Source organism: Oncorhynchus clarkii, chromosome 10 (assembly GCF_045791955.1).
Source record: "Oncorhynchus clarkii lewisi isolate Uvic-CL-2024 chromosome 10, UVic_Ocla_1.0, whole genome shotgun sequence".
Taxonomy (NCBI): Eukaryota; Metazoa; Chordata; class Actinopteri; order Salmoniformes; family Salmonidae; genus Oncorhynchus; species Oncorhynchus clarkii.
This window is the reverse complement of record NC_092156.1, coordinates 15,503,143-15,529,824: the sequence shown is the minus strand read 5'-3', so window position 1 is coordinate 15,529,824 and position 26,682 is coordinate 15,503,143. Positions and strand designations below refer to the sequence as shown.

The window sequence follows — 26,682 nt, the reverse complement described above, 5'->3', positions numbered from 1 at the left end:
CCCACCCATCCAGGACATCTACTCAAAACGGTGACTGAGGAATGCTCGCAGCATCATCAAGGGCTCCACACACGAGCTGCTCTCTCCTTTACTGTCGGGCAGATGGTCTCGGAGCATGAGGTCTGATACCAACAGGCTCAGAGATTCTATCTACTGCTGCTGAACAATTGAAATGGACTGACGCTGCACCTTAGCACACATGCATTCATGAACACACACATTTACAGTTGAAGTCGGAAGTTTACTTACACCTTAGCCAAATACATTTAAAGTCAGTTTTTCACAATTCCTGACATTTAATCCTAATAAAAATTATCTGTCTTAGGTCAGTTAGGATCACCACTTTATTTTAAGAATGAAATGTCAGAATAATAGAGAGAATGATTTATTTAAGCTTTTATTTCTTTCATCACATTCCCCGTAGGTCAAAAGTTTACATAGACTCAATTAGTATTTGGTAGCATTGCCTTTAAATGGTTTAACTTGGGTCAAACGTTTTGGGTAGCTTTCCACAAGCTTCCCACAATAAGTTGGGTGAATTTTGGCCCATTCCTCCTGACAGAGCTGGTGTAACTGAGTCAGGTTGCCCACCAATTTTCTTTAGGATTGAGATCAGGGCTTTGTGATGGCCACTCCAATACCTTGACTTTGTTGTCCTTAAGCCATTTTGCCACAACTTTGGAAGTATGCTTGGGGTCATTGTCCATTTGGAAGACCCATTTGCGACCGAGCTTTAACTTCCCGACTGATGGCTTGATGATGCTTCAATATATCTACATAATTTTCCTTCCTGGTGATGCCATCTATTTTGTGAAGTGCACCAGTCCCTCCTGCAGCAAAGCACCCCTACAACATGATGCTGCCACCCTTGTGCTTCACGGTTGGGATGGTGTTCTTCGGCTTGCAAGCCTCCCCCTTTTTACTCCAAACATAGCGATGGTCATTATGGCCAAACAGTTCTATTTTTGTTTCATCAGACCAGAGGACAATTCTCCAAAAAGTATGATTTTTGTCCCCAGGTGCAGTTGCAAACTGTAGTCTGGCTTTTTTATGGCGGTTTTGGAGCAGTGGCTTCTTCCTTGCTGAGCGGTCTTTCACGTTATATCGATATAGGACTCGTTTTACTGTGGATATAGATACTTTTGTACCTGTTTCCTCCAGCATCTTCACAAGGTCCTTTGCTGTTGTTCTGGGATTTATTTGCACTTTTCACACTGTTGTGTCTTTGGCTATGCTGGATTAAGTGATATGACATGCTATTCTATAAAATAATTTCTCTGTAATTAATATTACCTGATTGAGCTAATCATGTAAATGTAATTAACTAGAGAGTCGGGGCACCACAAAATAATATTTATAGAGCTGTTATCTTCCTAATAAACTCTTAAAGACCTAGTAATATTTTACATCAATAGCAGTCCATATTAATTGTCACCTTAATTCAGTCTCATCTGAAAGTTGTACATTTTTGGTTATCTTCGCGAACCCTGGCTAACAAGTTGAATCAGCGATACAAAATTGGGTTTAATTATTTATTTACTAAATACCTAACTAATCACACAGAATTACGCATTCACATAATTAATCATAACTTGATTACAAATTACGTCATAAAGGAAAACGTCCCTAGCAGGCGGAACAGATATGACAGCTTGTTACACAAAAGAAAAGGGGCTGGGTTTGAGTGAAAGAGCGGGAAGACTGAGGAACAAAGGGCGAAGCTGTGCTATTGTAAATACAGTATCTTATGCATTCTAGATTACTGCCCATTTGGAAAAGGAAAATGCAATAAATATTTACTCTGAGCTGCGCTTCAGTAGGTTGGTGGTAGATGGAAGGCCGTGTTGCCAAATCGAGTCCTTTGTCCTTTGAAGAATGTCTCTGGTGGTCAATTGGATACGTTGTAGTAACGTCGTTGTGTGATAGACGGGGTACTCTGTCTATTCCTTCCTAACCCTCGTTTGCAGCTGCTGTTGCTAACTCAACGGCTAGGAGATATCACTTCTGCAGTGAATACGAGTTCAAAGTTCATACCTTTCGCAACCAAAGCTCACGCTGATGTGGCTTCGTTCTGTAGTTATTATCGGACCGTCGTCCTCACTGTTCCTCGGAACAGGAGGTTATATTGTCATCAAGGCTTTATATAGGAAGGGAGAGGAGGGTGTGTTTGAAACGTTTTATAGCCCATGTCCCTTCGCAGGGGCGGGCCACTGATTGAGCAGAGCCCTACCTTATGAAAACCCAAATCTCACATTTTAGAAGCTAAAATCACATTTCATCCCATCACGAATAATTTCATATTCAAACATTTAAATTAAACAACAATTCCATTTGAATCAGATAACTCTGATGTGTAGACTTTCCACTGTAGAGTTTGTCATCTTATCATTGATGAGAATGTCTCAGATGCAAACCGAACTGACATCATATTCATTAAGTACCACCGCATATGTTCAATTGGTCAGATGACCAGAATATAGTTCATTTCCCCTCACCTTCTGATGTTCGCAGAATCTCTATGTTAACCAAGGGTTTTGCAAATGTAGCATTAGTAGGATAGAGAGAGGAAAAAGGGGGGTAACAGGTATTTATGACTGTCATAAACCTAACCCCAGGCCAACGTCATGACAACACCAAAGTACATTCATCTCTAGGACACAGAACACATCTCCTTCCTGAGCAGTATGATGGCTGCGTGGTCCCATGGTGTTTATTCTTTCGTACTATTGTTTGTAGAGATGAATGTGGTACCTTCAGGTATTTGGAAATTGCTCCCAAGGATGAACCAGACTTGTGGAGATCTACAAAAAAAATTCTGAGGTCTAGGCTGATTTATTTTGATTTTCCCATGATGTCAAGCAAAGAGGCACCGAGTTTGAAGGTAGGCCTTGAAATACATCCACAGGTAAACCTCCAATTGACTCAAATTATGTCAATTAGCCTATCAGAAGCTTCTAAAGCCATTTCATCATTTTATGGAATTTTCCAAGCTGTTTAAAGGCACAGTCAACTTAGTGTATGTAAACTTCTGATCCACTGGAATTGTGATACAGTGAGTTATAAGTGAAATAATCTGTCTGTAAACAATTGTTGGAAAAATTACTTGTGTCATGCACAAAGTAGATGTCCTTACCGACTTGCCAAAAGTATAGTTTGTTAACAAGAAATTTGTGGAGTGGTTGAAAAGCGAGTTTTAATGACTCCAACCTAAGTGTATGTAAACTTCCGAATTCAACTGTATAGACATTCATTCTACACACACATCACAACTTCTGCTACACATGTTATTATACTGCTTAATTTATACACTTGCCCCCAACCTTCCCCAATACAGGTGTAAATGTTGGACTATAAATTGTGCATTCCTGTATTATAATAAATGCTAACATGTTTATTCTATTCTAATGCCATTTACTTTGTATTCTCATATTTTATTATTTAGTGTTGCATTGTCGAGAAGGAACCTGCAAGTAGCATTTATTTGGACGATGTATACCATGTGTATCCCGTACATACAACTATGGAACCCTAACCTGTTCACCGGACGTGCTACCTTGTCCCGGACCTGCTGTTTTCGACTCTACCGCTCCAGCAGTCTCTAACTCTGAATGCTTGGCTATGAAAAGCCAACTGACATTTACTCCTGAGGTGCTGACCTGTTGCACCCTCTACAACCCCTGTGATTATTATAATTATTTGACCCTGCTGGTCATCTATGAATGTTCAAACATTTTGGCCATATACTGTTATCATCTCAACCCGGCAAAGCCAGAAGAGGACTGGCCACCCCTCAGAGCCTGGTTCCTCTTTAGGTTTCTTCCTAGGTTCTAGCTTTTCTGGGGAGTTTTTCCTAGCCACCGTTCTTCTACATCTGCATTGCTTGCTGTTTGTGGTTTTAGGCAGGGTTTCTGTATAGCACTTAGTGACATCGGCTGATGTTAAAAGGGCTTTATAAATACATTTGATTGATTGATTGAATACAATTTGAACATATTTTTACAATTTTTACCATATCACTTTTTAGAATGTCAATATATAGCCTAATCATTGGACAAATGTAATTTCAGTAAGTATTTCCCGTTTTTGAAGTACCCATGCATAAATGACCCAATTTGTCAGTAAACAGGAAGGTTTTTTTTGTGTGAAGATGTCCGGGAAAGGATATGAAAGCCTCAAATTTCAAAACTCTGAAAACACTGTTGGTGCAATACATTTGACATTTGCTGCAGAGCATAGCCATAGACATTTGTTGGCACGACAATGTTCTCGTTCGTGGCTACACAGTCTCCCATCTCTTTTCCCCATATGTGACTTCATTTCAGGCTTGTAAATTGTACTTTGATCTCATTCTCATTTAGGGCCAGTAAGTGACAACTAAAATGCTAACTTCCCAATGGGAAATGGATTTCCATAGTATGTTTTGCCAACATAAGCATCCTTCTATTTTTATATGTTCATGTTGAGTAGTAATAGGCCTGCCTATCACTAACCCTGATCCTAGAGTGTGCATGCACGTATTGTTCCACCTCTAACCTGATTCAACAAGACCCTGACTATTTGAATCAGGTGTGTTTTAGTGCTGTACTCTCCTAAAATTCTACAATAAAGAATACATTCTCTACCTTAACAATTGTTTTAATTCCAAAAAACATGGCAAGCCATGGGTGAAAAAGCTTATTTAGGCCAGGGAAAGTCTATTTGAACCCAGTCTGTAATACCTACACGTTTTAACTAGACAACCATAGTCCCTGTGCCCAAGAATGCCAAGGTAACTTGTCTAAATGATTATCACCCCGTAGCATGCACATTTGTAGTCATGAAATGCTTTGAAAGGCTGGTCATGGCTCACATCAACACCATCATTCCAGAAACCCTGGACCCACTCCAATTCGCATACCGCCCCAACAGATGCAATCTCTATTGCACTCCACACCGCCCTTTCCCACCTGGACAAAAGGAACACCTACAGTATGCGAGAATGCTGTTCACTGACTACAGCTCAGGATTTAACACCATAGTGCCTTCCAAGCTCAGGACCCTGGGACTAAACACCTCCCTCTGCAACTGGTCCCTGGACTCTCTGACGAGCCACCCTAAGGTGGTAAAGGTAGGCAACAACACATCCGCCACGCTGACCCTCAACATGGGGGCAACTCAGGGGTGCGTGCTTAGTTCCCTCCTGTACTCCCTGTTCACCCACTATTGTGTGGCAAAGCACAACTCCAACATCATCATTAAGTTTGCCGACTACAAGATGGTGGTAGGCCGCTTGGTATGGCAACAGCTTGGCATCTAACCGTAAGGTGCTACAGATGGTAGTGCATATGGCACAGTACATCCCTGGGGCCAAGCTCCCTGCCATCCAGGACCTCTATACCAGGCGGTGTCAGAGGAAGGCCCTAAAAATGGTCAGACTCTAGCCACCGAAGTCATAGACTGTTCTCTTTGCTACCGCACAGCAAGTGGTACCGGAGCACCTAGTCTGGGACCGAAAGGCTCCTGAACAGCTTCTATCCCCAAGCCATAAGACTGCCGAACAGTTAATCAAATGTCTACCCTGATTATTTGCAGGACCCCATTTTTATTTGCACGGACTTTCTTGCACTGGCTCTATGCACACTTACTGGACTCTACCCACACACTCACACATACTACACTGACACTCCAATACACACACACTATATATGCTCACACACCTAAAACACACATGCACATTTACGCCACACTCACTCTTTCACATATGCTGCTGCTACTCTCTTTATTATCGATCCTGATTGTCAAGTCACTTTTACCACTACCTACATGTACATTACCTTGAATACCTCAACTATCTTGTACCCTTGCACATTGACTCAGTACTAGGACTCCTGTATATCATCTCCTTATTGTTATTTTATTGTGTTAGAATTTTTGGCTGACTTTTCTTACTTTATAACTCTGCATTGTTGGGAAAGGAAGGCTCATAAGTAAACACGTCACGGTAAAGTCCACCTGCTGTATTCAGCGCACGTGACAAATACAATTTGATTTGAATAGGCTCAAATGAACAGCAACAATGGGCTACGTGGATGGGCGTTCAGATCAACGCGAAATCTGGCGCCACGTGAAAGAAAATAGTTCCCCATTCAAATCGTAGCCCCTTTAGCACGATCCAAAACAATCTCTGCCTCTGTTTCAGGAGTAAACTTCAGTAGTCGAATAGAAGCGGTGTGGCCTGAGGAGGGATGGTGATAGGATTTGACAAGCTTGCCCCACTACTCCATTCAGTCATCCATTGAAAGATGTTCCTTTGAATGAGGGGTGTACTCCGATTCTGTTACAAAGGTTTCGTGTGTTGCAAAACGTTTTGCTACAGAAATCGTTTACTCCAAACTAAAAACCTTTTGTAACGAAAACGAGAGTTTCTAGTTGACAAATTCAGGTAGACCCCCTCCCCGTTTAGGTCCATTTGCTCGGTTTGCTTCCGTTTGGTTGTTAAACGGTAAATGGCCTAAGTCTATGGCCGGTGGTGCAATCATTATTCCAAAACGTTTTGCCACGGAAACTTTTTACTCCAAACGGAAATACCGCGAGAGTTTCCATTGGACAAATGCATGTAAATCCCTCCCCATTTCGTTCTGTTTGGTTCCTAGTGAATACACCCCTGGAAATTGTCGTGGTGTGTGCTGCTGTCTATTTCGCCCATTCGTGCACAGCCCGATTAGGGTGGCTAGATTGATACATGTGTGTATCACATCTTTACCATCGTTATATCTTATGTCTTCTATTTTTCTACACCGGCTTCTCATCGGAAACCAAACATCTAGCTTGGGAGAGAATATTTGCAGTCTCGCCAAACAATGAGGTAAGGGCGTGGAAAATCTGATCTGTGCACTTGCCTGTTTTGTTTCGATATTCTATAATGTTACAATTTCGCGTTTGCAACCTTGATGTTAATTGTCATGATTCTTTTTTTTATAAAGGAACACATTGTATCCTCACAATGGTAGAATGTCCCGTGTCATTTATTTTTTATTCTCAAAATGACAAAATGTTCAACAAAAGAGGCTACGAACATGATTTATGGTTAGGCTATGCACATGTGGGGCATAGCATTAGCAAAACAGTAGACTACCGGTGTTTTATACCTATCTGATAAAACATGACCATACCCAGGCTTCTGCAGATGTAGGCCTATTTATCATATTTAGACGACTGGTTATAGCCCGCCCCCATACATTGTAGTTTGTAGCCTATCTCAAGGGGAAATATTTGCAATGTCACATTTTCTCCAGTAGCCTAGATTCTCGCTTTCAGCCAAGTTATGGTCCAAACGTAAGCTTCTTATTATACAAAATTCTGATTTAAAAACAACTCGCTGTGGCACTTCGCTAACTCAACTTCTTGAAGATGTTGACACTGAGAAGACACTATGGCCTTGATAATAGGATGTAGGCCAGGGATCATCAACTAGCTCTTGATCATTCATGACTCTCCGTTCCATTACATTACACATATGAGTCATTGGACGAAGGCATTTTCTTTAGGGGGGAGTTTTAAGAATCACGACGCTCGGTCTGAAGATCGCTTGAGGTATGGTTTTTGGAAACCATATCAGCAATAAGTCATTTTTGAAAACAAAAGGTTACCTTGATACACACCTTTTTATAGGGTCAGGGTTCCCACACCGCAATATGTTCATCTTTAAAGCGCTTGTTTACGGAAAACAGACGACTACTTGTGCAATTAGCTACCTGCATCTCCGAACTCCTGTGTGTAAATAGAAGAGACTCCACAAACGTGTTGTCACTGAGAAATACTTTCGGCTGAAACTGTGTTGAAACAGTAAGTGTGTATTTTGCACTTGTGAAATTATTTAGATGTTATATGAAAGTAGATGGATTTGTTTATATATCCGTACCACAATTGAGAATCGGTTCACGTTTAGATGGTGTGTTTTGGCTTCCGGAGAGCCAATTCGACGCTTTAACAGAACCTGTAATGTCCTTGAACTAAGAAGTATCGTTAGGCACATTTAGTCCAATATTTGGTTAATCATCAACTAGATTCAGCCGAAGGTCGATTTTTTTCTTGATTGGATGGTCAGGGGTCAGAACATAATTACAAATAACTTGTACTCAACAAAGAGTGCCCAAACAAATATAATATTTGACTAAAACATAATCCTTTCAAAACTTGCGTACATTTGTATACGATCATCTTTATTTCTCTGTTCTGCGTGAGAATACTTTGGAACAGATTTCCTAAATTCAATTCACTTTGAACCAGGGAGGTCACTAGGGCCTGGCTTTCGTGGCTTTAGCCCGAAATAATTTTGGGTCAGCCCAGAATCTTTGGCTCTCCTGCTATGGTGTAAAAAATAATGATTGCGCTTAGTTCATTGAGCTATGGTTCCGTGAAACTCCCAAATTCATCCAACCTTTATAATCCGCCACTTTTCAGAATGGTGCCATGTCTAGCAAGATCACTTAATGATTCATTAGTATTCTACATAACAAACCGATTATAATAGCATGATAATGTTCGGCTACTCTTATACTAAAACACCACGTAATTTATTGTGCTGAAATGTTGAATATGCTTTGATTGAAACAATACAGGTGGCTGTGTTAAACTCCATCTTCTCTAACATTCGATTAAACCGTAGTTAGGCTGATTAACCTACATCATTCAAGAGGATCGAAATGCATATTTCCATGAAATTGATTGGGATCAAATGGTTGGCATTCATGCAGCATGGACGTTTCACCTGTACTACTTGAAGAATTTGAATTCAAGATTGACAGTGATCACGTATAAATAAGGTAGGCCTAATTTTGTGTTTTAGGATTTAAAAAATTGAAAATTTTCATTGTGCCACGTGTGGACATAGGCAATAGTGCAATTTGGATGTATGTATTGTGCATTGTATGTATATTCTAAAATTATTTTATTCAATAGGTTACATGTCGGCACCAACATTCATTCAGAAATTATGATGTAATAATAATAAATACTTATGCTCTGGTAGGCTACCAAAACAAACAGCGCTTCACCACTGGTTATAATAAATGTCAATAATAATAGATGTAAAACAATTGCCACGTGTGGTCAACTGATCATTCCAGCACTGTTTTGATTGGGACAGCATCATTGCACTACTTTAGGACAGGCATGGGAACTCGACTTGATAAATAAATCAATGTCAGATTTTTGTTTTCACTTCATCTCCGTTTGGATATTTGGTTTTAGAATTAGGCTGGGAAATCTTAGCTAAGTTGAGGTGAGTGATCATTAGTCAAACAATTAAAAGCAATGCAGATCTTCTCTACACACACATTACACCTATAGCCTACCCAATGAGCTTCCCTGATGTTTTCCTTTTCTAATTCATTTCAGTCACTTAGCCTACTTATGCAAATACACATTTTTACACTATTCCCATATGCTATTCAAGTCATCTGACATCTTTGTTGGCTAGGCTACTTGCTCATAGATCATTAAAAATATTATTGTAACAGTAGGACAACCAACTAAATAACCTCCATATGGGGTTACTGACCACAATCCATTGAATTTAATAATAATAAGTGTTGATTATTTGGCCTTGTGGAAAATTGCTGTAGATTGTGTTTTGTCACATTGCGAGCGCATAGCCCTACAGTCGGGAGTCCCGCAATTGGGCAGCCCGCGTAGCAAATATCAAGCATGCTGATTGTTGAGATGTGGTTGTCAGTGAACAGCAGGTGGCCGCTGAAAGGTCTTTTGCAATATTTCAAAATACAATTGCGGGAAAAAACAGTTTGGATATGTAAGTGCCAATGGAAAGTTGGTGGACTAATTTCCTCATATTTTGTCCACTCTATTCATGGGCCTATGCTATTGGTTGCACTTAAGAAATGGGTCATTCATTTTATTGATCTTAGTATGTCAATGTCAAAGTAACTTGTAATTTTGGTCATTTGTGTGGTGTAAAAGATAATTTTGTAATGTAATATGACGTCGAATTGCAGGAAATTATTTTTAGAAAAGGCCATTTTTTTTCTTGGACCTGCAAACCCCTCAGACTCTGGTCTTCAGGACTGATCCCCAAATGTTATGAAACTCTGGTGACCGTCCTGCTCGGAGCTGATTTGCTGGTGTCTTTTATAAAAATAAAAACATATTTAAATTTTTTAGCTCTGGGAACTTGGGGTGCCAAATAAAATCGCCCGCAGGCCACCTGTTGGGCAACCCTGATGTAGGCTATGATAACATCATAATGCTAGTGTGTAGGATTACTGCAGGGTATGTGCAATTGCTTTTCTTACACTTAAAGTATTTCTTCACAACGGGAGAGACTAAATGCATTTGCGTTGTTATACAGAAAGGAAATGGACGTGTCACTGTGCAGTGTGCACCTATCCAAGCCAGAGTGAGTGAGATGAGTGTGTATCTCCCCCATAAGGTTGGACCTCAGAGGTCAGGTCATCCTTTAGAGTTCATTACTATCCCAGCAGCTGTGGTGTAATGGTGTGAGCAGAGACCCTCTCTCAGCCAGCTATAGAGGATGAATGCAGAAGCCTAATCCCTGAGGTATCAGCGGAGAAGGCCCCAAAGCTCCCCACCAGAGTGGGAATCAGGTTCCATTAACACTCATCCTTGATTACATGACATCATGTGCAGACTAATGTCATAACCCCCAGGAAATGCTGCCAGTAAATGAAATTCAACCTGATGGACATGTCAATAGATAAAGTAGTGGATGGATGATAACGCTGTCTGAGAAGCAGGTATCCTGTGATAGGGACAGTTTCCTGGATACAGATTAAGCCTAGTCCTGGAGAAAAAAGCTTGCTCAATTTGAAATAGTCCAGGACTAAGCTTAAACAGCGTCCAGGAAACAGTCCCAAATGTCAGATTTAGTCAACCATCTATCTACTGATGCAAAGTTTGCATCTGCTGTTTTCAAGAGAGGGGAAGAAACCTAAAAGGAAGGAAGTACAAAGGGTGAAACAGGCTGAGAGAAGAACTCATGCTAATGTATAAATGTTAAAGTTACATTACTTACAATATAGTAAACTATCCCATATGACTCAAATGATCACTTTGCCATTTAATAAATGCTTCATAAACTTGACTGAAGAGGATGTATGGCAAACAGACAGATGGGAAAGGATGAGGAACGAAAGGCTGATTGTGAGAGATGTCAGCACATTAACATCACTTCAAGCTGCAGAGTCTTTCAGTATGTGGCTGTCAGTGAGGTGACCGTGGTTAGTCACACACATTAAAAATAGCTGTCACTCATGCCTTTCCTCAGGACTGGTGGCTCGCTCTCTCACCCGCACACACACCTCTGCAGTACAACAGACAGACACAGTCTCACATGCCACTATACACTATTATGGACACACAAGCACACAAAGGGTGGGGGACATTTCTGTCCGAGTTGATACAACTTTTCCAGTTATTTCTGAAGTCATGAGCCAGGGCTTGAAGGTGTGAGGCGCTTGAATTCTGTCTTTCTATTTTTAAATACATCTTGCTTCTCTATTTCTGCCTATGTGTATGAGTGTCTCGGTGCCTTCGGTTTTTACGTTATTATAGTGATAGCCTTTATACTTGTAGCTAGCAAGGTGAAAAGACACTAGGCTATTACTCGCTATCCATTATAGGGATATACAGAAAGCCTGTCTTTCTTGAATTGTAAATTTAGGTTGAAGGTGGAGCTGTGAGTGTTTGTATAATGCTCTATAGGTTGGAATATTTTGTCTCTATGCATTTATTTGTTTTCAGAGTGAAGTCAGACAGTCTGTGGCTGAAACACTGTGTCACCCAGGCCACATTCATAGTTGGCAATAGGAGTTGGCTAAACAGCACGAACAGACCAGTGACCGGGCTAGAGTGAGTCAGGGTGTGAGTTGGCTCATTTAATGCTAGCTTTGGTTCCTCTTTTGGGGGTGAGCCTCAATACTCAGAAGTGGCTTCATCTCCTTGTCTCCTCTACTTATTCTGCACTGATCTGAAAGTATTTGAGAGGCGTAAATGCAATATGATGGATGACCTGCCAGGGTTGTGTTCAGTACGCCACGCAGCAGAAAACATTTAAAAAACGTTTTGCAACAGAGAACTCAAATGAGAACTACTTATTGGATATATCCAGGTAGTCTATCTCTGTTTCAGTCCACTTTCTTCCGTTTAGTGCATAAAAAACACTAACCAGGTATTTCTAATCCATCTTTCTGAAATGCAGATAAAAGGAAGGAGCTAATGAAAGGAAACATCTTTAAATTATTACAAACGATCTTGGAAACCTCTACAAAAATATCATGATCTTTGACTCACCCTTTTAGAAGAACGATGGTGGCCAGCTGGTTTCTGTTATCTCAGGGCTACAACTAATGACAACCATACACATCAATCATAATATTTTATGACACCCACCTTCTAACCTTCTTCACCTTCTAACCCACCTTCTATATATCCCCACTTGTAATATAAATATATATTTATTTGAAAGCAATTTTGGTGCATTGTATTAACTTTGGTTTATTACAAACAATAGACCATTTCCATGGTCTATAACCCAACCAAGCCGCACTGCTTCTTAACACAGTGCGCATCCAACCCGGAAGCCAGCCACACCCATTTGTCGGAGGAAACACAGTGCACCTGGCAGCCTTGGTTAGCGTGCACTGGGCCCAGCCCGCCACAGTAGTCGCTGGTGCGCGATGAGACAAGGATATCCCTACCAGCCAAACCCTCCCTAACCCGGACGACGCTAGGCCAATTGTGCGTCGCCCCACGGACCTCCCGGTCGCGGCCGGTTGCGACAGAGCCTGGGCGCGAACCCAGAGTCTCTGGTGGCACAGCTGGCGCTCTGGAGGCCCTCATTTCTATGGTCTATTGATGAGGTTTATGACTAAAGTGCATGGAGATGGAATTTCCTTAACCTAGAGGCAGGCATATGACTATCCGGTTTATGACATTGAACAAAAACAACAACTCAATATTAGGAAGGTGTTTTTAATGTTTGGTTTACTCAGTGTGGTTTGTTTTATATTTATAAGAGCTGATAAGAGCTAACCCAGTGTGTTTGAAAGCATTCCCCATTGAACAAGGCTCTGGAGTGAAATGTCCCCTAGTAGGTACAGATCTAGGATCAGATCAGATCTGGACCTAACCTTTACCATCAGTGGGGAAAATGCTTAACTCACTCAAGATCAGCATCTAGGCAACTTCACCCTAATGCTCACCCAGTGTGTTTGATAGCATTCATTACCCTAGTGAGCAGGAAGTTGCAGTGGCACCAACACTGAATTTGTGTCTACACTCCACTCATCGCATGTCTCATTCTGTAGCCGCTCCATCAATTATTTTCACACCTCTACCACCATCTGGCAATGTCTCTGTGTCTCTGTCAACTAGTGTCTGTCTCTCAACTAGTGTCTGACTGCTTGCGTGTGCGCACATGAATGTGTACTTCCTGTCTAAGCTTAGACACGAAGACAAAACTGTGTGAAAGTGATGATAATATTATGACCTCTCAGTAGCATACAGCACATTTGGCCTTATATGTACTGAGCAGAACGCTAAATCTGTCAGTACTCAAAGATCAAGTCAACACTGTAGTTGAGTCAGGCTCCCTGATTTACAGTCTCTGTATTTTAGGGTACATTGAGAGAACTGAAAGTAAGCCCTAAACACACTTGCCGCTATTCTTAGACACGTTCAATAGCTTTAGTGGCTCTGCTATTGTATGTGGGTGTTTCAATTACCTGTGTGTCTTTGTTTGTGTGTCTCTGTCAGACTTTCTATGCAGCACTGGTGTGTTTGTGTGTGACCTGTGTTTGTTGTCACTGCTGCAGGGCTGGACACACACACACACACACACACACACACAGTGTCCACAGGCACCATGGGTTCTGTAAACAAACTCAACCCCTGATACAGAACAACTCCTAGAAACCAAGAGAGGTGGAGGGAGATGTGGGTGAAGACAGGGAAAATGGGTTGAGTTGAAAGGCACACACACACGTGAGGAACAGGAATTTGCACTGCCTTTAGGTAGACCTGAGCATCAGATACTGTTTTTAGTCTTTAACCCTTTCATATCTGACTGCATATTACAGTTGACTTTTGTCACATTGTTGTTTTTCAGATAGCCTTTTAGTTAAAGGGTGTCGCCGAAACAGTTATGCAGTCATGTCATCATTTTTCATTAAAGAACCTTCAGAATTTAGGTTGATGTCATAATGTTTTTGTTTATCACTGTACTCAATCAAATGCCTGTCAGATAATGTAGCATGATAGATGGCAGAACTTCTCTGCCTAATTGAGGTAGATTTAAATATGATTAAATCCCACCACCTCGGAACATAATGCCTTCTGTGTGTGCCTGTGTGCATGCTTTTTGGGTGTTTTTTTTTGGGGGGGGGGTGCATATCCTGGTGTACATTTGACATTTGGACCTTTTGTCTGTGTGTATGCCTGTGTGTTTGCAGTGTGTGTGCCTGTGTGCATGCTTTTTGGGTGTTTTTTGTGGGGGGTGCATATCCTGGTGTACATTTGACATTTGCACCTTTTGCCTGTGTGTATGCCAGTGTGTTTGCCTGTGTGTATGTTTACACTGTGTATGCCTGTGTGTATGTTTACACTGTGTATGTTTACAGTGTGTATGCCTTTGTATATGCTAGTGTGTTTGCAGTGTGTCGATAGGCAAGCCAAGGGCACTGAGCCAGACCATATTAGGCTGCAGTTTGTGAGAGCAGGAAGTGTTCAGGGCTCGGATTCCCCGGGAAGTCGGGGATTGTTTCACGTCTCACACTGCCGCGGAGGAGGAAGTAGCTGAGACTTTCTCACACGCGTTACTGTGGTGACGCCGCATGTGACCTTGCATGGTAGCAGAGTCTGAGAAAACGAATCCACAAAGGCACACTCTGAAAGAGATTATCCAGTACATTTGTATACTTGTTATCCAGTAGTGGACTATACCCGAAGATCCGATCTGGGACCCGAGCGGGTCCGGATCAAGGGTTCTAAATAATGTCACGGGTCGGATCTGACGGTTCTCTGGTATGTGTAATTTTATTTATTTTTGTATTTTTCTCCCCAATTTCGTGGTATCCAATTGTTAGTAGTTACAACTCCCGTACGGGCTCGGGAGAGACTAAGGCCTTGCGTCCTCTTAACACAGCGCGCATCCAACCCGGAAGCCAGCAGCACTAATGTGTTGGCGGAAACACCGTGCACCTGGCGACCTGGCTAGCGTGCACTGCGCCCGGCCCGCCACAGGAGTCGCTAGTGCGCGATGAGACAAGGATATCCCTACCGGCCAAACCCTCCCTAACCCGGACGACGCTAGGCCAATTGTGCGTCGCCTCACGGACCTCCTGGTCGCGGCCGGCTGCGACAGAGCCCAGGCGCGATCCCAGAGTCTCTGGTGGCACAGCTAGCGCTGCGATGCAGTGCCCTAGAACACTGCGCCACCCGGAAGGCCCTGGGTATGTGTAATTTTAACGGACTTATCCTGAAGGACCTGTACAGATACGTACGTGACTGATACAGTTGTGAGAGAGAGAGAAGTTGTATAATTTATGCTGCTGCTCTTGCTTTTCACGAGAGTGGCACGTGTAGCTTGTTGATGTTGGCCAATCATAAGTCATCAAAGCTGCAATAGGCTACAGTCATAGAGCATCAAGTTAGGAGATGCCTAATCAATGGAAAATGTTATTAAACGTTCAAGTAGAAGGATAGGCTACAATGAACAAGAGCCAACAGGTAGGTTGCTACTTAATATTCTGAATGGAGTTGTTGTTTGTAACTGTGTAGGACGAGAAACTGCATGTTGCTTCAATTAGCCTAGCTAGCTAGCATAACTAGCTTCTCACGATTTTGATGCAGTCAAGACTGGTACTATGTAATCATATTGGATGATAAATAACCTAGCTACTGTATGGCAGCTATTAGTCTACTAAAGTGTGAGTCGGCTTGGTTGGTTGGTGTATCATCTCTCCCGCCGTCCTCCCTGCTCACCGCGTCACTCGCTCACACTCACAGTAGCCTACACACACAGCATGGCCCCTCGCCCCTCTCTACCTCCTCTCCCTCAAGCTTTATCAGCTCCGGTTAATAAAGTTGCTTCCTTCACTCAGATCCCACCTGGTGTGGATCCGACCAGGTCTATACGGAATGGATTTAGTTGTCCTCGAGTCCGTTAGGAACGGGTGTCCTATATTTAGTGTATGCATATTGGGTCCGGGTGGGAAAGCCCCAGGCACATTTCGGAACAGGTCAACATTTTTGGACTAGAGGTTAAGGCCTCTAGTTCTTAGGGCCGGGACGATACAAGTATTGCGATATTCGTTTGTATCGTGGCAAGGAAACAAAACACAGAGGATTTAACTTCTTTAGGAAAAACATTATGTTGTCATCCAGAGTCACGTATTTATTTCCCAAGCTATAGCGTACCATATTTTACATACAGCAGGTTTTAAAGGTCCAATGTATAAATATTGCGATACTGATATCTTCCCGGGCATAGTAGTTCTCAAAGTAGTGTTCATGAGCCAAAAGTGGTCCCTGGAAATTGCCTACACACACACACACACACCCCTTCAAAATAAAAATCAAAAATGTATTTATCCTTTATTTAACCAGGTAGGCCAGTTGAGAACAAGTTCTCATTTACAACTGCGACCTGTCCAAGATAAAGTAAAGCAGTGCGACAAAAACAACAGACTTACACATGGGAAAAACACACGTACAGTCAATAACACAATTGAAATATCTATATACAGTGTGTGCAAATGTAGTAAGATTAGGGAGGTACGGCAATAAATTGGGCATAGTGGTGAAATATTTACAATTTTGCATTAACACTGGAGTGATAGATGTGCAGATGATGACGTGCAAGTAGAGATACTGGGGTGCAAAAGAGCAAAAATAAATAACAATATGGGGATGTGGTAGTTGGGTGGGCTATTTACAGATGGGCTGTGTACAGGTGCGGTGAGCTGCTCTGACAGCTGATGCTTAAAGTTAGTGAGGGAGATATGAGTCTCCAGCTTCAGTGATTTTTGCAATTCTTTCCAGTCATTGGCAGCAGAGATGAGTGGATTCAGTTATTTCAGCCACACCAGTTGCTGAAAGGTGTATAAAATCGAGTGCACAGCCATGCAATCTTCATAGACAAACATTAGCAGTAGAATGGCCCGTACTAAAAAGCTCAGTGACTTTCAACGTGGCACCATCATAGAATGGCACCTTTCCAACAAGTCTGTTAATCAAATTTCTGCCCTGCTAGAGCTGCCCAGGTCAACTGTAAGTGCTGTTATTGTGAAGTGGAAATGTCTAGGCACAACAACGGCTCAGCCACGAAGTGGTAAAAAAATTGCCACTCCACCAATCAGGCCTTTATGGTAGAGTGGCCAGACAGAAGCCACTCCTCAGTAAAAGGCACTTGACAGCCTATTCGGAGTTTACCTCCCAAAAAATGAACGGCAGGGACTGGGAGACTAGTCAGGATCAAGGGAAAGATAAACAGAGAAAAATACAGAGAGTCTTGATGAAAACCTGCTCCAGAGCGCTTAGGACCTCAAACCGGGGTGAAGGTTCACCTTCCAACAGGACAACGACCCTAAGGACACAGCCAAGACAACGCAGGAGTGGTTTCGGGACAAGTCTCTATTTCCTTGAGTGTCCCAGCTAGAGCCCGGACTTGAACCCGATCGAACATCTCTGGAGAGACCTGAAAATAGCTGTGCAGAATGGGAGTAACTCCCCAAATACAGGTGTGCCAAGCTTGTAGCGTCATACCCAAAAAGACTCGAGGCTGTAATCGCTGCCAAAGGTGCTTTAACAAAGTACTGAGTAAAGGGTCTGAATACTTATGTAAATGTGATATTTCAGTTTTTTTTATTTTATACATTTGCACTAATTTGTAAAAACCTGTTTTTGCTTTGTCATTATGGGGTATTGTGTGTCGATTGATAAGGAGAGAAAAAAAACATTTGAATCCATTTTAGAATAAGGCTGTAACGTAACAAAATGTGGAAAAGGTCAAGGGGTCTGAATACTTTCCATGCTGTCACTCAAATGGCCTGGCCCACGTGGGGGAAAATGTCGCCGCACAGCTTCCAGAAAAATGGTGCTGAAAAGTCACTCGTGATCGTATCTGTTTACTGTAAAACATTGCTTCGTAAGCTCTTTTAGGCGTCCTGAAGTTCCTCGTCTTGCTCTTACTGCCATAAAGCAACATCGACAATTAAGCAATGTCCACAACAGTGCATTAACTGCACTCAAAACCCAGATATGGGCGATCTCATTATTTCCTTGTCGGAGATGACTGAATTAACTCCTTCCCTCTTTCTTTCCCTCCACACACTCCCTGTTTCTATCTCTCTTCATCTCTCCTCTTCCTTCATCTCTTTATCTCTCTGCCACCCTTTCCCTGTTCATCTCTCTCTCTCTGTCCCTCTCATCTACCCTTCTATTCCTTTCCCTCTCTCCTCCATCTTTCTCTCTGCCCCCCCCCCCCCCCCCTTTCTCTCTCAGTGAGTCCAGTATCTGCCAGGCGCGGGCCACGGTCATGCTGTACGATGATGCTAACAAGCGCTGGGTGCCAGCAGGCACAGGGGGCCAGGCCTTCAGCAGGGTCCAGATCTACCACAACCCCGTAGCCAACACATTCCGAGTGGTGGGACGCAAGATTCAGGCCGACCAGCAGGTAACTAGTGTACACACACACACCATGAACAGAGAAATTCCTAGGAGGCACTGTCAGATATTCGATTGAGCAAAATGGCTGTTTTGTTTTACTTTTTTTAAGCTTTCACATCTTTCATCAAGTATTTCTGTCCGACTCCTCACTAATCAAACTACTGGGCACAGATGTCAATTCAATGTCTTTTCCACGTTGGTTCAACATCATTTAATTGAAATGATGTGGAAACAATGTTGATTCAACCAGTGTATGCCCAGTGGGTATCTATAATGGCTACAACAGCTGTTGTGAGGTTGGGAGGAACCACTATGGTGGCTCATCAAGATCAAACACATTTTACAGTATATACTGTATTAAAAATTTAAATCTGATGTCTTGACTCAATAAATATTCAACCCCTTTGTTATGGCAAGTCTAAATAAGTTCAGGAGTAAAATTTTGCTTATCAAGTTACATGGACTCTATCTGCAATAATTTGTTTTTAACATAATTTGGAAATGACTACCTCATCTCTGTACCACACATACAATCATCTGTAAGGTCCCTCAGTCAAGCAGAGAATTACAAGCATTAATTCAACCACAAAGATCAGGGAGGTCTTCCAATGCCTCACAAATACGGGCACTGAATATCCCTTTGAGCATTATGGAGTTATTAATTGCACTTTGGGTGGTGTATCAATACACCCAGTCACTACAAAGATACAGGCTTCCTTCCTAACTCCGTTGCCGGAGAGGAACGAAACAGCTCAGGGATTTCACCATGAGGCCAATGGGGACTTTAAAACTGTTACAGAGTTTAATGGCTGTGAGAGGAGGACACTGAAGGTGGACATACAACATTGTAGTTACGCCACAATACTTCCTAATTGACAGAGTGAAAAGAAGGAAGCCTGTACAGAATAAACATTTTCAGAAACATGCATCCTGTTTGCAACTACGCACTAAAGTAATACTTCAACATAATGTGTCAAAGCAAATCACTTTTTGTCCTGAATGCGAAGTGTTATATTTGGGGCAAATTCAATACAACACTTTATTCAGTACCACTCTCCATATTTTCAAGCATTGTGGTGGCTGCATCATGTTTTGGGTATGCTTGTAATCGTTAAGGACTGGGGATTTTTTCAGGTTAAAAAAAGGAACGGAATGGAGCTAAGCACAGGCAAAATCCTAGTCGGCAAGCTTGGTTCAGTCTGCTTTCCACCAGAGACTGGGAGATGATTTCACCTTTCAGTAGGACAATAACCTAAAACACAAGGCCAAGTCTACACTGGAGTTGCTTACCAAGAAGAGAGTGAATGTTCCTGAGTTATCTGGTTATAGTTTTGACTTAAATCTGCTTGGAAATCTATGGCAATACCTGAAAATGGTTGTCTAGCAATTTTCAACAACAAATCTGACAGAGCTTGAATAATTTGGAAAATAATAATGGGCAAATGTTGCACTATCCAGGTGTGGAAATTCTTAGACTTACCCACAAAGTTGATAATAACATGAAGGTTTTTTTTATGAATGTTTTACAAATGTTTGAATTTTTCTTGAACTTTGAAATTAGAGTATTTTGTGTAGATTATTGACAAAAAATGACAATTAAATCTATTTTAATCCCACTTTGTAACACAACAAAATGTAGAAAAGGTCAAGGGGTTAGAATACTCTCTGAAAGCACTGTGTGTATATTTACACATTTACAGTACCAGTCATAGTTTGGACACCTTCTAATTCAAGGGTTTTTCTTTATTTTTACTATTTTCTATTGTAGAATAATAGTGAAGACGACAAACTATGAAATAACACATATGGAATCATGGAGTAATACTTTAGATTCTTCAAAATAGCCACACTTTGCCTTGACTTTGCACACTCTTGGCATTCTCTCAACCAGCTTCACCTAGAATGCTTTTCCAACAGTCTTGAAGGCGTTCCCACATATGCTGAGCACTTGTCGGCTGCTTTTCCTTCACTCTGCGGCACACAATTGCCCCAGCGTTGTCCGGGTTTGACCGGTGTAAGTCGTCATTGTAAATAATAATTTGTTCTTAACTGACTTGCCTAGTTAAATAAAGGTTCAATTAATAAAACTCCAGGCTGTATCACAACCGTCTGTGATTGGGAGTCCCATAGGGCGGCACACAATTGGCCCAGCATCGTCCGGGTTTGGCCGGTGTAGGCAGTCATTGTATAAGAATTTAAGATTTACACAGCCTGGAGGTGTGATTTGGGTCATTGTCCTGTTGAAAAACTAATGATAGTCCCACTGAGCGCAAACCAGATGGGATGGCATATCGCTGCAGAATGCTGTGGTAGCCATTTTGGTTAAGTGTACCTTGAATTCTAAATCAATCACAGACAGTATCACCAGCAAAGCACCCTCACACCATAACACATCCATGCTTCACAGTGGGAACCACAAATGCGGAGCTCATCCGTTCACCTATTCTGTGTCACAAAGACAAGGCGGTTGGACAGATTTCCACCGGTCTATTATCCATTGCTCTTGTTTCTTGACCCAAGCAAGTCTTTTCTTCTAATTGGTGTCCTTTAGTAGAGGTTTCTTTGCAGCAATTCTACCATGAAGGCCTGGTTCACGCAGTCTCCTCTGAACAGTTGATGTTGAGATGTGTCTGTTACTTGAACTCTGAAGCATTTATTTGGGTTGCAATTACTGACGCTGGTAACTCTAATGAACTCATCCTCTGCAGCAGAGGTAACTCTGGGTCTTTCCTGTGGCAGTCCTCATGAGAGCCAGTTTCATCATAGCGCTTGATGGTTTTTGCAACTGCACTTGAATTGACTGACATGTCTTAAAGTAATGATGGACTGTCATTTCTCTTTGCTTATTTGAGCTGTTCTTGCCATAATATGGACTTGGTCTTTTACCAAATATGGCTATCTTCTGTATACCACCCATATCTTGTCACAACACCACTGATTGGCTCATTTAGGAAGGAAAGAAATTCCACAAATGTAACTTTTAACAAAGCACACCTGTTAATTGAAATGCATTCCAGGTCATGAAGCTGGTTGAGAGAATGCCAAGAGTGTGCAAAGCTTTCATCAAGGCAAAGTGTGGCTGCTTTGAAGAACCTCAAATATAAAATAGTTTTATTTGGTGACTACATGATTCCATATGTGTTATTTCATAGTTTTGATGTCTCTATTTTACAATGTAGAAAAGAGTGAAAATAAACACCCTTGAATGATTAGGTGTGTCCAAACTTTTGACTGTTACTGTACATACATATGAACACATACACGAGACAACAATGCGGTGCTTGGAGGGTAACATTTTTACTACTGGTCTGGAACCTCTTTGGAGAGTCTGACTGACTTGAACATTATTAGACAAACTGATCTGTAAATCTTGTGAGTGTTGCTATAACACCATATGGGAACCAGTCCCCTTGGTGCTTCCTTGCCCTGTCACACTCAGAGATTTGTAGTTAGGCTTTGTCATTTGTCTGTCTGCTGCAGACCGTGAACATGCAGCCATCAGCCTCTGCTCCTTGAGGTTAGTGTCATTAGTATAGTTTGGGTTGTATGTGTCAGATGTCTTCCTCTTTCTCTCTGGCTTCCCTATCTCACTTCTGTTTACTGTGTGTAAACTATCTCACTTCTGTGTGTACTGTGTGTTTACTGTGTGTCACACTAGGGTAGTGGAGGACGCACACTAAGACGAAAGAGACCTAGTGTAGCCTAGCCTAACTTGAACCAACTTTTAGTTAAGGTTTATCCTAGCCTAGCATCTTAGCACAGTTTACAAAAGCTCTATTGCTTTGGAAAGGACAATGGAAGGGTCCACACTACTACTAGCACAAGTGACTAGAGAGACTTAGCCCAGCATATTAGCACAGTTTCACTAATAGCTCTGTTTTCAAATGCACCTCCGCTTCACTGATTCCACAGATGGGGCCAGGCAGGTCACCCGTGATACAAGTCAGTATTCAACGTCCATTCATGTCTGAGGACGTTGGGAGGAGATATGGAAACTGGACACTAGCGGAAACAGTGAGCGCTGTTACCTTCAAGTAGTGTTGTGGATGGGTATAAGCATCTGCCTCTGGTTCAAAAGGTTGCATGTTCAAATCCAGTGATAGAAAGTTATTTTTCAAATATTTATTCTAAGCATATTCTAAACCTTACCCATTAACCATTCAGAGTTAATGGCTAACCTTAAGAATTTTGCAGCAATTACAGCTGCAAGTCTCTATAAGCTTGGCATATCTAGCCACTGGGATTTCTGCCTATTCTTCAAGGCAAAACTGCTCTAGCTCCTTCAAGTTGGATGGATTCCGTTGGTGTACAGCAATCTTTAAGTCATACCACAGATTCTCAATTGGATTGAGGTCTGGGCTTTGACTAGACCATTCCAAGACATTTAAATGTTTCCCCTTAAACCACTTGAGTGTTGCTTTAGCAGTATGCTTAGGGTCATTGTCCTGCTGGAAGGTGAACCTCCGTCCCAGTCTCAAATCGCTGGAAGACTGAAACAGTTTTCCCTCAAGAATTTCCCTGTATTTAGCGCCATCCATCATTCCTTCAGTTCTTACCAGTTTCCCATTCCCTGCCGATGGAAAAACATCCCCACGTCATGATGCTGCCACCACCATGCTTCACTGTGGGGATGGTGTTCTCTGAGTGATGAGAGGTGTTTGGTTTGCGCCAGACATAGTGTTTTCATTGATGGCCAAAAAGCTCAATTTTAGTCTCATCTAACCAGAGAACCTTCTTCCATATGTTTGGGGAGTCTCCCACATACTTCTCCACAACTTTGTCCCTGACCTGTTTGGAGAGCTCCTTGGGCTTCATGGTGCTGCTTGCTTGGTGGTGCCCTTTCCTTAGTGGTGAGAGTGAATACATATGCACGCACCACTTTTCAGTTTTTTAATTTTTTTAATAATTTTTTGAAATTAGTTATTTTTTTTCTGCTCCATTTTAGTTTTACTATTTTAATGTCCATTACAAAAAATAAAAATCCATTTAAATTACAGGTTGTAATACCAAAGGGGAATGAATAGTTTTGCAAGGCACTGACCGTAGCACTAGTTGAGCATGAAGGGATACAAGGATTAAACAATTTTGAAATACAAGGTACAAATACAATCTAGGTTCTCTCTCCAGTGTTTACTTACCTACACATGCTATATTCCACACACATTCTCTCAGTGAATGCATACTCTCATTCCACTCATAGTTTCTCATTGTCTTTTACTTCCTGCCTGACACTCCCAGGTGGTGATCAACTGTCCAATCGTCAAGGGGCTGAAGTACAATCAGGCCACAACCAACTTCCACCAGTGGCGGGACGCCCGGCAGGTGTGGGGGCTGAACTTCGGCAGCAAGGAGGACGCCACCCTCTTTGCCAACGGCATGATGCACGCCCTGGAGGTGCTGAGTGCTCTCGGCGACTCGGGTATGACCCACAATATAGGACAAAAATACAATGCATACCAAAAATATATATCGACAAATAAATGAACGTGAAACGCATTTTGTTTGTTCACTGTGAATTTTAAATAAATTGAACGGAAGGTCGCTCGCCTGTTATTTCTTTCTTGCTGCAATCAGTGATCTGTAATCCACAGTAGGGGAAACTGCACCACTGTGCTCCTCACCACCATTGTTATTGTTATTATTATTATTTTTTGTCGAAGCGGAGGTGAGGAGCGTCGCGCAACGTGATATATATATATATATTTGTTTACAGTGATGTCAGAGGAGGAAAAACAGTATTTGTTGTCTGCACCCACTTCTTCTAATATCGCAAACGAACGTGGCTGTTTCACCATTAAGGATTCCAGCCTTTACCTAACACCATTGGATAGATTTTGTCAGAAAGGGAGAAGGGAAAGATACTTAAAAAATGCATTTAAACAGGACCGCTAAAATACACATTACTCACTCACTCGTTGTCTTTTTCTATCCTCAGGATACTCCTCTCTCCCTCGCCCTGTCCAGAATGGACCCTCCCCAGAGGAGCTGGAGCAGCAGAGGAGGTACCATTCACATGATTTTAGGGTTTCTTCAGGTGCTGAGTAGTACAGCACCAAATATAAGTTCTCTATAGCTCCTGGTTAATAATGTTCCTGTTGCATACCAACTTACCCACATCTTCATATTGGTTGTGCACAATTATTGATGCCATTGATTATGTGAAGTGCACCAGTCCCTCCTGCAGCAAAGCACTCCAGGTATTTCCGGTTTGAGTGTCTGCCTATGGGAAAGGAAGAGCAAAATGGAGTCGTGATCAGATTTGCCGAAGGGAGGTCGGGGGGATGAGAAACAGACGCCTCACAAGTCCTCAACTGGAAGCTTCATTAAATAGTACCCACAAAACACCAGTCTCAACGTCAACAGTGAAGAGGCGACTGGATATGGATATGGTGAAGCCAACATCTCAAGACATCAGTCAGGAAGCTAAAGCTTGGTCACAAATGGGTCTTCCAAATGGACATACTTCCAAAGTTGTGGCAAAATGGCTTAAGGACGGGCCTTCCGGGTGGCGCAGTGGTCTAGGGCATCGCAGCGCGGAGACTCTGGGTTCACGCCCGGGCTCTGTCGCAGCCGGCCACGACCGGGAGGTCCGTGGGGTGACGCACAATTGGCCTAGCGTCGTCCGTGTTAGGGAGGGTTTGGCCGGTAGGGATATCCTTGTCTCACCACGCACCAGCGACTCGTGTGGCGGGCCGGGCGCAGTGCACGCTAACCAAGGTAGCCAGGTGCACAGTGTTTCCTCCGACACATTGGTGCGGCTGGCTTCCGGGTTGAGAAGCAGTGGCTTTTGTGTTAAGAAGCAGTGCGGCTTGGTTGGGTTGTGTTTCGGAGGACGCATGGCTTTCGACCTTCGTCTCTCCCGAGCCCGCACAGGAGTTGTAGCGATGAGACAAGATAGTAATTACTAACAATTGGATACCACGAAATTGGGGAGAAAAAGGTGGTCAAATAAAATGAATGGCTTAAGGACAAAGTCAAGGTGTTGGAGTGGCCATCACAAAGCCATGCATCGTCTGTGGATCTGTTGGGGTGGTAAGTAAATTGAAGTGGGTCTAGGGTGTCCAGTAAGGTAGAGGTGATATGATTCTTGACTAGTCTCTTAAAGCCGTTCATGATGACAGAAGTGAGTGCTATGGGGCGATAGTCATTTAGTTCAGTTACCGGGTACAGTTTTCTTGGGTACAGGTACAATGTTGGCCATCTTGAATTGGCCCAGCGTAATCCGGGTTTGGCCGGGGTCGGCCGGAGTTGTGAATAAGAATTTGTTCTTAAAACGGACTTGCCTAGTTAAATTAAGGTTACACACACACACACACACACACACTGGTAGAATTTACGCATGTCCCCATTACCAATAAAACATAATCAAAACCTATTTCTTTAACTTGAACTTTGTTCATTTTGTTCAGTTTCATTCTCAACCAGGATTTCATCATACATGTCAAGCAGTGAAGTTTCAGCTATCCATGTCCAGCTGTATGTAACATTTCACGGTGACCCTGTTTCTTGTCTGCATCGAAGTAGCGGTCGTTTTACTGAGCATCAAGCATGGTGGCGACACAGTATAGAGGCTCAGAATGCCACCGACTCGCTTGTTCACAGTAGAGTACTTTTGCAAGTTTACTTGTCGACGCTCTGCTGTCGGACTCAGCATGTTCATGGGGCTCACATCGTTGGTCCAAATGTCAGTCGTGAAGCTAATAGCAGTGTGTTTCAATAATACTGTGTAACTCCGGTAGGGCATCTGAAAAATAGCGCATACTTGGTAGTGTGTACCAATGCTCGATCATTTGTCGAAAGCCAACATCCATCATCCATGACAGAGAACATTGCATATGGCCTTTTTGTTTTCTTCCTTTGAAACTTCGAAATAGAGCCACACCGCAGACTTTGGGTGCTAGGTTAGGAATACTGTGTTACACGTGTAGCGCTGTATTTTTTTGTGGTGTCATTACGTCATCTACCTACATTATATAAACTCGCAAAAAAAGACGTCTTCAC

At 42.4% G+C, this 26,682-nt stretch overlaps 1 protein-coding gene across 2 annotated transcripts in view; it reads left to right on the top strand.

The window, feature by feature from the left end:
* Window positions 1-6,633: 6,633 nt before the first annotated feature.
* The window catches only part of LOC139418054 (vasodilator-stimulated phosphoprotein-like), a 50,271-nt gene continuing 30,222 nt past the window's right edge, over window positions 6,634-26,682 (top strand). For both annotated transcript variants that reach the window (XM_071167207.1, XM_071167206.1), the window contains exons 1-4: window positions 6,634-6,844; window positions 18,517-18,688; window positions 23,920-24,100; window positions 24,617-24,683. In XM_071167207.1, the coding sequence (XP_071023308.1) occupies window positions 6,840-6,844; window positions 18,517-18,688; window positions 23,920-24,100; window positions 24,617-24,683 (425 nt within the window). In that variant the 5' untranslated portion in view covers window positions 6,634-6,839. The remainder of the gene's footprint in view (window positions 6,845-18,516; window positions 18,689-23,919; window positions 24,101-24,616; window positions 24,684-26,682) is intronic.